The sequence below is a fragment of the Euprymna scolopes genome, chromosome 43 (assembly GCF_053919585.1).
Source record: "Euprymna scolopes isolate OS-2025 chromosome 43, ASM5391958v1, whole genome shotgun sequence".
Classification (NCBI taxonomy): domain Eukaryota; kingdom Metazoa; phylum Mollusca; class Cephalopoda; order Sepiida; family Sepiolidae; genus Euprymna; species Euprymna scolopes.
The window spans coordinates 30,720,727-30,733,265 of NC_136524.1; the positions used below are offsets into that span (position 1 = coordinate 30,720,727).

Here is a 12,539-nt window from a genome sequence, read left to right on the forward strand (position 1 = left end):
GTTGAGAAATAATGCAAATCGTGACTCATCAGAGAAAATGACATTGGTTCAAACAGTCATAGGTCTCTCCACAATCTCACAGGGCCAATCTTTTCTGCGCTTCATATTGGCAGGACGAAGAAGAGGTTTCCTTTTCATAGCTCTACCATAGTAACCCGGCTTGTGAAGATACCTGACAGCTGTTCTGGGACTGACACCAGCTTGTGTTGCAATGTCAGAGGCTTTGCACTGAGGATCCTTTTCAACATTTCTTTTCACAAGATGTAAGGTTCTTTCAGAGAGCATGGATGCGGTTTTGTGCACTTTTTGTCTTCTTTTTTGAATTGTACAGTCACTTGATTAAGAGTAGAAAGGAGTAGTGAAAGATTTCCTGCTATTTTGCGTTGACTGAGACCACCTTCATGTTGACCCATGTTTAGTTCTCGTAGAAATTCTGATGCTTCTTTTCGTTCGTGGCTTGCTTCAATGTCGTTAGATGCAATTTTAATGAGATGAAGTTTTTTCAGCACTATTCTTATCTGTAGATATAAGTAAGCGTATATTAATTGTAGGAAAAATATTTATCTTACTGTCTATTCTTTTCTGTACATGTCTGTGTCTGTCAGAAACCACATTAAAACTAATAAGCTCGACCTTCCTTCAACTCCAGCTACTTTGTTAGACATCAATCCTTACTATGCTCATGTTCGACTACCTTCTGGCACTGAAACTACTGCTGACGTGTAAAACATAGCTCCTAACCTTCTCGAATGGAGAAGACCTTCATAATAAAAACAACCCTGCAAGCCTTGAGGCTTCTAAAGAACTATACTCATGAAGGCGTAGCTGATGAAGAGAAAAAGAATCCTTCATCCACCCCTGAAGAAATCAACACCTCTCAGGAAATTAATACTAAGGACATAAATCCCCACAAATTTGTATGAAGATGATCCAGAGTATGAAGAATCCCTAGTAAATATAAGGATTTCATAATTTGATGCTGGATGGACAATCCTTAATTATCCCTTTTATATAACCCCTTTCATAATAATTCTTGAAGGTGGGAAATGTTATAGTTTTTTTTTTTTTTGTTTTTTTACACAGGCATCACCACATTATCAAGGCCAAGAGGCCACTCAAGGATAAGGGTTAAAGAGTATAGAGTAGAAATTGGAAAATATAGTAATCATTAGTAATGAAAATTCAGTAAATTTGTTAACTTATATGGAACGGCTAATCAAGAACTTGTTTACGCTAGACTTGAAGACAACCATATTATAGTCAGCTGGAAAGCAAGAAAAACGGAAGACAATTCCACAGGCGTGCAGTTCTAAGAAAGAAGCTTTGTTCATGGAATCTACGTTTAGGTTTAGTCACAGATAAAGAGGTGGGGGGAATTATTGATAGTGTTTTCAGCTAGACGAGTGTTTCTTGTGAAAGTTTGGCGAGGGGGGACCATAGACTGAAGCTCAGTCGAACACTTTCCATGAAATTAACGATAAAGCAGAGACAAGCTCGCAACATCTCTTCTGTGAGATAGAGGTTACAGGGAAGAGAAAAGAACATCTCCTACGAGGCTACGAAGTCTATTTTGAACTAAATTATTAATTTGATAATGCCCCCCTAGCATTATTTCTTCCAAAGATTCCTGGGCCATTTGAGAATTTGTGAAGTATTTCAAAAGCCAAAAAATAACCCTCTATTTGAGAGTTTAAATGCTTACAGATTTTCTTATTATTTCTAAGATACATTATTTATTATTATTCTTATTATTTCTAAGAAAAGTAATTTATTTCTTTTTGTTCCAATTAGCAAAATATTAAAATTCTATTATTTCTATTCATTTAGTTTGTAAGTTAGATCCAGCGACAGCAAGTATTCTCAGTGTTCCATCCATGTTCATATTATTCTATTATTTTTATTTACTTTGTATTTTAATCAAGTGGCAGCAAGTCAAAATCTACACAAAACGCCAGGAAGAAGACATTCTGCCATGATAATATGAAGATCATCCAGAGTATGAAGAATCCCAAGTATATATAAGTATTTTATAACTTGATGCTGAACAGACAACCCTTAATTACCCCCTTCATAACCCCTTTCATAATAATTCTTGAAGGAGAAAATTACTCTTGTCCCCATGACCCTCTAGTATTATCTGTTCCAAACATTCCTGGCAGTGATAAAATGTTAGGAAGAAGACATTCTGCTATGATAACACTGCATGAGGACCACAGCACGTTTATTCTTTGTTAGTTAATCAAACCTGTACTAACGGTATACCAGTCTTTTCTCCATTTCCAAACATCTTTTCACTTACTGCAAATATAAATATCAAAGAAAACGGGACAACTATACTATAATAGCGAAAAGCGGAAAGCAGTAAAAAACATTCAATCACAGAAGCCCAATGGTATTTATTGACTTTTGTGTCAATTTCAATTTCAACTAAAATATTATCTATTTAATTAGCATGTCAGAAGTACTTAAATATTACCATACTATTTAAAAAAAAAAAAAAGAAACACATAAAAAGCATCACCATATTTTTTTGGCAGCATGTGGCATAATTACAAGGGACATAATACAAGGGTAATAAAACATGCAAGAGAGCTAAAACTGTTTTTAGCACAACAGAATTACTTCCCTTGTAATTATGCCACGTGCTGCCAAAAAAATATGATGATGCTTTTTATGTGTTTCTGTTAACTTATATTTATGATTCTCACCACTCAATTTATTAAAAAAATAAACATTTAAGAAATAACAGAATAATTTAACAAAAATTTTTGGTATTAATCGCATTTCTCTCTCACAGGAACACAATTGCAAACCTGCTAATAGATTGTATGCCTGAAGGAAACTAAACAATCTAAATATATACAGTCGTACATACACAAATGCATATAGTCATACATACACAAATGAGACTGAATGCTTAAGTTGCCAAAATTCAATCATTGTCGCAGAAAACATTAAAAAAAAGTCCACAAACTTATTTAAGGAGTCACCATTTTTGCATGCACATTTCCAAATAAGGAAGCCGCATTTGCTAACAGTAAAATAAAAACAACAATGCATTGAGGATTCAAAACTGTTTCGATGCAACAAAAAATTAATATCCTGCTGGCTGGTTGAAGAAGAGAACAGTTCAGTCCACACATGTTTATAGCTAGTAGTCGCTGGGGCAAAGGAAGCCAATTACAGGAGAAAGAAAGGGCAAAGTCTTCAGTGTGTTTGCGTGTTGTCGTGGATGAGTGTGAGTTGTATCGACGAGAGTAGCTCATGTAGAATGATAAAGTTTGTGTGGGTACAGCACGTGGAAATAATGGTGAGTTAGAAGAGGGTCATAGTTAGCTTGTTGTACTCACGTTCTGCGTAGGGTTGAAGCCCCAGGCGATGTATACTGCTGGGCAAGCAGCCAGAAAAACCTAACAGCCAGCCATGGTTCTCCCCTGAATGTGTTGCTGCCATCGTGAACAGAAATCGCTTTTTCCAGAGCTACCAACGTAATAGATGTACTGAGACTAAAGCTGCTTTCAGGAATGCAAGCAACCACTGTAAAAGAGTAATAAAACATGCAAGAGAGCTATATGCTCAGTCTGTCAAATCCAAAGTAGCTGAGCAGCAGCTTGGTTCCCACCAGTTCTGGCAAATAGCAAACAGAATCTTGAACAGAAGCGTGCATTCTATCCCAACTATCATCAATGGGCCTGAGGTCATCTCGTCAGCATCAGACAAGGCCAGACTATTTGCCAAGAACTTTGCAGCTAATTCTACCCTATGTGACAATGACCATCAACTCCCCGTATTTCCTCCTATAACAGACAACACACTAGGTAACATACAAATATCTGTGTGTGAAGTCGCCAAGCTAATCAAGAACCTTAATTCCAGTAAAGCTACTGGGCCTGATGGCATTCCAGTTATAGTGCTGAAAAAGCTCCAACCAGAACTTGCTCCCATACTTACAAAACTGTTTAAGCGTTGCCTTAAGGAGAAGTGCTTCTCAACACCCTGGAAAACCTCATCAGTATGCCCTGTATTTAAGAATTCAGGTGAAAAGTCATCTCCCTCTCAGTACAGACCAATAATCTCCTGTGTGTCATGAGTAAGTTGCTGGAATCCATATTAAATAAAGAAGCAGTCAACCACCTCAACAGAAACAACCTTGTTAGTGACATGCAATATGGTTTCCACTCTGCAAGATCTACCGCAGATGTGCTAACGGTTATATCACATAGAATTAGTGAATCTCTTGACAAAGGTTTCCTTTCCAGGGCAATTGCTCTTGACATATCAAAGGCCTTCGATAAGGTATGGCATAAGGGCCTACTTCACAAGATTTCCAGCTACAGTATTACTGGAAATGTTTTCTCAATCATTAAATCTTTTCTCTCTGATAGGTTCATAAGAGTAGTGGTTGATGGGCAGAAATTAGAGGCCCACAGTATTAATGCTGGAGTCCCCCAGGGGTCCATCCTGGGACCAACTCTCTTCCTGATCTACATAAATGATCTCCCAAAACACATACTTAAATCATTCGTTGACATCTATGCTGATGACATGACCATCTATGGCAACACATCAAAGGCTGTAAATGACAAAGTTCTCTCTAATTCTCTCTCCTCTGATCTTGAGCGCGTAGTACAGTGGGGGAAGAGGTAGCTGGTCACTTTTAATGCATCTAAAACCAAGCTTCTATCTTTAGATCATCAACGCTCTGATCCCCATCTGGCATCAATTGAAATGGATGACTCTCGTCTTGGGTAGGCTCCATGTTTTGACAAGCTTCTGAGTTTGACCTTTATTCCTGATCTGAAATGGAACACCTACATCAAATCTGTTGCCAGGGATGCTGGGAAAATGGTGAGATCCTTCTACCGCTCCAGAAGATATCTCACTACTAATGCAATTCTCTATCTGTATAAAAGCCATGTATGTCCAAGGATGGAGTACTGCTGCCACATCTGGGCAGGAATTGCTAAAAACAGCCTATCCTGCTTTGACAGAGTATAAAATAGACTTCGTGGTTTAGTGGGGGATGCCCTGCAACCTCTCTCACACAGAAGAGACGCTGCGAGCCTGTCTTTATTTTATCGTTATTTCCATGGCAGGTGATCATCTAAGCTCCAATCCCTCGTCCCCCCTCACCAATCTTTCACAAGAAACACCCGTCTGGCTGAAACTACTGTCAATAATTTTCCCCACTCTTTATATGTGCCTAAATCCAAACGTAGATTCCATGAACAAAGCTTCTTTCTTAGAACTGCACGCCAGTGGAACACTCTGCCGCTTGCCTGTTTCCCACCTGACTACAACTTGGATGTCTTCAAGTCCAACATAAACAAACTCCTGACAAACCGCCCCCTTTAGTAAGACACTCTATCAAAACCCCCAATACTAATGATTACTACAATACTATCTCATTGATTACTGTACACGCAATAACCCTTATCCCTGAGTGGCCTTCGGGCCTTGATAAGTGGTGACCCCATGTAAAAAAAAAAGAAAAAGAAAAGGAGGGTTTGTGATCTTGCCTTTTATGTATTCGGTCACATGATTGAGAGCTGGCTTGTGAGTGGACAAGCCAGGGAGAAAATGGATTTCAAATCTCGAGAGAAGTAGCTCCTCCCTGTGATGTAGTAGGTGCCGGCTGCTACATGTCTTTTTACCTTTGTTGTACAGGGTGTGACAGAAATATCTCCAACATTTTGACATGTGATCTTCCTAGTCGCGCTCATGCAGTTTAAGGGCAATCATTAATTTATATGGATGGAACTGCATATTAGTGTGCAGAATTCTTCTGACTGTTCTATCAGACAATCCCAAGGCGAGCACATGTTTGCGAGCTGAACGTGTAGGAGACTGAGTAACAGAAAGTCTTACAGCTCGGATAATGTCTGGCGTTCAAGTGCTTTGAGGCCTGTTACAGACCAGGATATAAATACCCTAACTCACTACAAGAAAAAATAATGAAACGAATTGAATGAAGGAAGCAAAGAACTCAAATGCTGGAATAAAATAAACATGTCGTTTATTTTCTGTTGAGAAATGAAAGTCTTGGGTGTACACGTGTTCATTCGGCCGTTGACGACTACGCACGTGGAAGGAAAGGGGAGTGCAATAGAGAAACGCGAAGTGGCAAGCCATCTGTAGAAAGAGATGGTTAAGCTCAGTAGAGAGTCGCGCACATGTCTGTGTTGATGGATCAGAGCCGAAGGGGAGATAGAGTGAGAAAATCAATCCAGTTCATGGAGAGAGAGAGCGTATAAAGTGTATGTGCGCTTATCCCACATTACAGTAGCAGGGAAAGTGACGTTAGGGCGCGCGGTCGGTTCATCGACTCAACAGGTCAAACGCTGGTCCGGACGCAAAAGGGAAGTTGACAGGTTTTGTTGACTTTTATACTGGAGTTAGTGTTCTGGGTGCGCATGTCTGGTTATCATTTAAAAGGAAGTGACGTCACAGCTCGGGTGTGTATGTGTGTGTGTGTGTGTGTGTGTGTGTGTGTGCACGTTAGCATGTGTGTGTATGCGCATGAATGTGATTGTGTGTATGAGGATGTGTATATGCGTGCGTGTGTGTGCGTATGTGCGTGCGTACGTGTGGGTATGTATATGTGAAGAAAAACGTGTTTGAACAGGCCTTCCATGTGGCTTTCTTTTAAGCATTGAGCCTGTAGCTCCGAAATGTGCAATTCATAGCTGTATTGATTTTCTATCTACAACAGCATCATGCCGTCCTAACTTGTAATGAATTCGGAAATCTCTCTGTGTTTCAGTTACAGATTCACCATTCTTCAAAAACATTTCTACAGTAAAAGCACGATGTGAACCAGAACCAGTCCAATCTATATTGCTTGATGAGGGTACCCGAAAATAAAAATGGCAAGTTATTAACTAAATGAAAACATCATTAGCACTTGTATAAATTTATTAGTAACAGATAGTTAGAAAGTTTAAAATGTGGGAGTTAATTCTGCTGCAGTGCTGCACTGCTGCAGTCTGCACTGACTGCACCCTATATATTTGAACTCTCCGTTGTTTTTTTCCTTTTTTTTTGCAAAACTCAATTGTCTTCGAAAAATATTCTCATTAATAATTAATTTTCTGCCATTTTTATCATTTTTAAATATGTTCATTACTGTGACACGACAATAGAGCCCATTGATTTCACTTGAAATTCAATATTTCAATTTCTGAATTTCTCACGATTTCAATTTCATAGGGGACATATATAGTTCATCACCGCTAAAAAAACAAAAAAACAATAGGAAACTAATATCTTAAAAAGCTAAGTTTTTACTTGCATTTTATTTTTTTCTAAAGCTTTCAATTTGTCTTTCTTTAAAACACACACACACACACACACACAGCTTCAGCTGCAATGTTTATAGGCTGGCAACGCTGTTTTTCTTCAAGTACGTAACAAACGATAACAACGACAAACCGGAAGTCGGATTTGAGAACGTTCAATGTTTATTTCTTTTACATGTGTTCAAGATGAATTTGGAAGAAGGAGCAAACGAATTTCATAAACTTTTAACAAAAATGCACCCAAGATTGCTGCCACAGTTTATATCTTGGATACAAGACCATGTTGAAGTTATAGAAAAGGGTAAACTATATTTTTACATTTTATTAGCCTGACGGTTCCTTACGGAGATAAAACAGAAAATTTGGAGTACCTATTTAGTATTTACTATGCCTCCCGACGGGACAGAGTTAGACACCAGGGTTGTTTTTTAACGTGGAGAAAAGGTACAAAAAAATAAAAAATTGTCTCAGTCGTGAAGGATTTCTCCTCCACCGAAAGAGAACAAGAAATGGAAGTGCCGCATCTGAAGAACAGACACTACACTTTGATCTTGACCAAAAGGCCAAGAATTTGGAGTAGCTTACTTGCGATCTCTCTCTCTCTCTCTCTCTCTCTCTCTCTCTCTCTCTCTCTCTCTTTCTCACGTTCACCTATAATAAGGCACATATCGCCACTTGGGGCTATTATTTGAGACCGTGCTTAAGAAAGATTAACAAGATCTTGGTTTACGTTACATTTAAACATCTGCATATAAGTACAGGCTGTACTTAATACAGCTATGGAAGCAGGTAGCAGGAGGGGAATTCCAAAGTCTAGCTGTTCGAGGAAATAAACTATTAGAATAGAAAGCTTTATGACATTTAGGGATCTCAACAGTGAAGTTTGTTGCTAAGCGGGGTTGTCGGGGATATGTACGTCGAGGAGGCACAAGTCCAACGAGTTTATCCGAGTAGATTCCATTAAAATATTTGTAAAACAGGCACAGAGATGCAACATTGCGGCGAGCGATGGGACAGGGGTTGGAGATTAGTTGACAAAGTGGAAACTATAATAGAGTGAAAACTCTTTTTTGGATCCTATCTAAGAGGGGGAAACTAGTGGTTAGATGCATGAACCATTGCACCAAATCACCAGTCCGTATGAAACAACAATACTTCATGCATGGGCGAATGGTGGACCGTTTGAATACATTGATTTAAATTTAAAGTGTGTAATTATAATTTTTTTTTTTAATTGGTTACGCTTGTGCTCTATTTCTTCGATTCATTCTTAATTTCACAATAAAAAAAATTTGCTTGCACTTAAAAAAAGAAGTATTTCGTCACAAAAATATAAAACTTTAATTTAACTTTTTTTGTTTTCGTTTCTTTTTACTTTTTTTCGTTTCTTTTTACTTTTTTTAATCAGATTATTCTCGATCAAACACTAAGCTAAAGCGGGAAAAGGGATCGGAAAGGCGATCGGAAGTGGGGGGGGGCAAACAATTCAGAATTCACCAACTCTTAGAAAATAATTACACAACATTTTAAATTTAAATCAATGTATTCAAACGGTCCCTCGTCCCTCGGAAAAGAAATTGCGTGTTACCGAAATTCAAGTTTTACGATATCTTTTTGTTTATTAAATTGTTAGGTGAAAGCACAGAATACACCCGCCAGCCCGGTAAAACAAGTGCATAAGTACCAATAAAGTGATTTTTTAATATCGTATCCAGCTAAATCCATAACAAGCGGCACCTGAATGAATGGTTTATTTTATTAACGCTACATCGTAATCACGTGATTTAAATTTTAGCAGACGAAAAATTGGGAGTCAGAAGAGTCATGAGTTCCCTAAAGTCTTTTAAATAATTAGTCGTTTTAACTAAATAGAAAAATAACTAAGACTCTTTCCGTAGGCTTTCAGTTTTAATGTGGGAGATCCTCATCCTCACCCACCGCCAAAAAAGGTAACTCTAGATTTGGAACAAAAATTTAAATTGCCTTAGTCTAGAAAGATTTTTTTCCTCGCTGTGTAAGAACAGAAGAGATAAAGTATGGTATTGGAACAGGTAGTACAATTTGTTTCTAGCCAAAAGGTTAAGATTAATATTTTTTAATCTATTTTTACTATTTTTTTTCAACGTTTATTATTACATTTAATTGTCAACGTGGATCATAGCGTATAAGCTACAACAAAAACAAAGTTGGTGTTTCTATATTAATGAAAAAAAAAATTAAATTTCAAGTAAAACAAGTGGTACCTACATAAATTTCATGTCGCAGATAGTAACATATCCAAAAATTACGGAAAACGATAAAGTAGAAAAACAATTATTAATGAAAGAAAAGATGTTTTGGTTTCCAAATTGGTACTTGTACAGTTTAATCAAGACATTAAGAAATGAAAATATTGAGAGAAAAAAAAAATTATATTGTACGTAATCGTTATGGAATTAAGTTTTTATAAAAAAAATAACGGTAAATTTTTAGATTAGGTCCACTTCCACAATTTTCTTTAAAATGACGACTTTAATAGGTTTCGACTATGCTGAATATGGAAATCGCATTTGCAGAAATAAGTAGTTATCGAGATATAAAAAGTTGTACTATGCATTGTATTCTTTGGCGGCCATCTTTTTACGCGAGTGCGCGCGCCATAAACAAATCTGCGCACGTGAAAAAGATGGCCGCCAAAGAATAAAATGCATAAAACAACTTTTTATATCTCGATAACTACTTATTTCTGCAAAATTTCAATGCGATTTCCGTATTCAGCATAGTTGAAAACCAATAAAAGTCGTCATTTAAAAGAAAATTGTAGAGGTGGGTGGACCTAATCTAAAAAAAAATACCAAAATAACTTAATCTGATCTAGTATTTTTTATTTTTATTTATTTTATTTTATTTTATTACAGAGGAAAATCAAATTTTAATGAGATGCCTATTGCCGGGGGCGAGGAGGGGGTATGTTTTTAAACTAAAAAAAGTAATTAACAAAAGACAAAATGAAAAAGGGATTAAAAAAGGACAGAGAAACTGTAAAATAAGTGTGTGTGTGTGGGGGGGGGCCCTAAAATATTTATGTAGGTATTTTTTCTGCCCATGTTTCAAAATAATCTCGTCAAATTTTGACAAACTTTAAATGGTGATTGGAGTTATCTCCCCTGACGCCCCCCCTTCATCCGCGAAAAACAAGATGGCTGCGACACAATAGATCTCATTAAAGTTTGAGTTTTCTCTGTAAAAAAAAATAAAAACTACTTGATCAAATTAAGTGACTTATTTGTATGAGAACTTTATTCCATAATGAGTGTATACAATATAACTTTTTTTCAATATTTTCATTTTTTAATGTCTTGCTTAAACTAAAAAAAGTACTTCAAAATCTTTTTTTCAATATTTTCATTTTTTAATGTCTTGCTTAAACTAAAAAAAGTACTTCAAAATCTTTTTTTCAATATTTTCATTTTTTAATGTCTTGCTTAAACTAAAAAAAGTACTTCAAAATCTTTTTTTCAATATTTTCATTTTTTAATGTCTTGCTTAAACTAAAAAAAGTACTTCAAAATCTACCGATTTGAATTAGAGAGTTAACAGAGGATGTAATTAAGTTTTCAGTTTCTCACAAATTCAATCAGTTATATATATTAAATTTATTTATACAAACATTGACAGCTACATATGTGCATACATGTTTCTGTAATCACCCGTTATTGGGGAGATTACATCTTCAGGCCAAGAATTACCCTTGAAATATATATATAACTAGCAATCGGTGCCCGGCGTTGCCCAGGTGTTTTGAAGTGTATGCTGAGGAAAAAAAAAAAAGGTCAATTTTTTTAAACTTTGACCCCTATTATGACCTCTTAACATTTATTGTTTAGGGATCAAGTAAAGTTAATAAGTTAGATCCATGTCCAAGGAATCTATATATAAAATATCACGTGTTTAGACCCTAAATTGTAGGAGGAGTTTGGTAGACTTCTCAAAGGTCAAATTGTTGAATATTGACCACTTAATTGCCAAATTTCTGTCAAAAACCTATCACATCGATTTTCCCAAATCTCAGTACCCTGTATATCAAATTTCGAATCTGTAGGCTTAAAATTGACAGAGTTTTAGCGTAGGGAAATGCACACAGACGCACAGACACACACAGACACTATCACTTATATATATATCTTCTATATATCTATAAAAACAGAGATGTGTGTGCCACAGACGATTTCTGATTGGTTAATCCAATAATCACATCTCCTAAAAAACAATGGTTTCTACGCTCTTACCTTTACCATAAAATATTATGGCTTTATTTATTGTCCATCTTGGAAGGGTTTAATTTTTTCCTAACTTGCGATTTACAAATTAAAAAAATACGAAACTACAATCTAACAATCGAACCTCCGACATCACGGCCGCCATTATGAAACTAAACTAAAAAAAAAAACGCGCGTTCACTCATGGTCTTTACATTTCGGGTTTGGTTACTTGTGCAGTTTTCCATTGACATTAAAAAATGGAAATATTTAAAAAAATATATATTGTACGTACTCGTCATGGGATAAAGTTTTCCTACAGAAAAAATCACGTAATTTCATCAAGTAGTTATTTTTTTATAGCGAAAAAAGAAAAAAATCAACGCTACAAGCGAGTCATTATTAATTAAACAGAAAGTTCAAGTAGGGGGATTTCCCTTTTTTTTTTTTATATCGAGGCCAAATTTCGCAAATTTGGCCTTTTTTTAAAGCAGTTTGGCCTTCAAAATTTCTGTTTGGCCTTTTTCCTCACCGATGAAATAAAAAAAGCAAATAAAAACAACGCAATAAAACTTTTAAAAATACGGCACACTTTTGTTGTTCTTGTTTGTTTTTTTTGGTAATTTTCCTTATTTTTTTATTTATTCAAGATAATACTATTAAATGGACACTATTATGCCAAATTAGCCCCCCCCCCAAAAAAAAATGCACAAAGATTCGAGATTTAAGGTTTTGACGAGATAATTTAGCGAATTGTCCGGACTATTGCGAGAGAACCATCCATTAGTTTTTCCTGAAATTTTGCCACAATTTGTATTTCAATACATAGATGTGCATAGTAACAACATTTTTTTCCGAAAATTCCCGTTGCGTCTCCAGATTTCATCGGTGAAGAAAAAGTCCAAACAGAACTTTTGAAGGCCAAACTGCTTTTAAAAAAGGCCAAATTCGCGAAATTTGGCCTCGCTATCATAAAAAAGTGGGAAATCCCCCAACTAGAACT

The 12,539-nt window shown here is 36.2% G+C and overlaps 1 protein-coding gene across 2 annotated transcripts in view; it reads left to right on the plus strand.

The window, feature by feature from the left end:
• The first annotated feature begins 6,581 nt into the window (after nt 1-6,581).
• Nucleotides 6,582-12,539, plus strand: part of LOC145268266 (uncharacterized) — a 56,972-nt gene continuing 51,014 nt past the window's right edge. Inside the window, exon 1 of one of the 2 annotated variants that reach the window (XM_080123628.1) lies at nt 6,582-6,869. In XM_080123628.1, the coding sequence (XP_079979754.1) occupies nt 6,845-6,869 (25 nt within the window). In that variant the 5' untranslated portion in view covers nt 6,582-6,844. Of the gene's footprint in view, nt 6,870-7,186; nt 7,600-12,539 lie in introns of those variants that run through there. The other variant, XM_080123627.1, reaches the window with a different exon arrangement.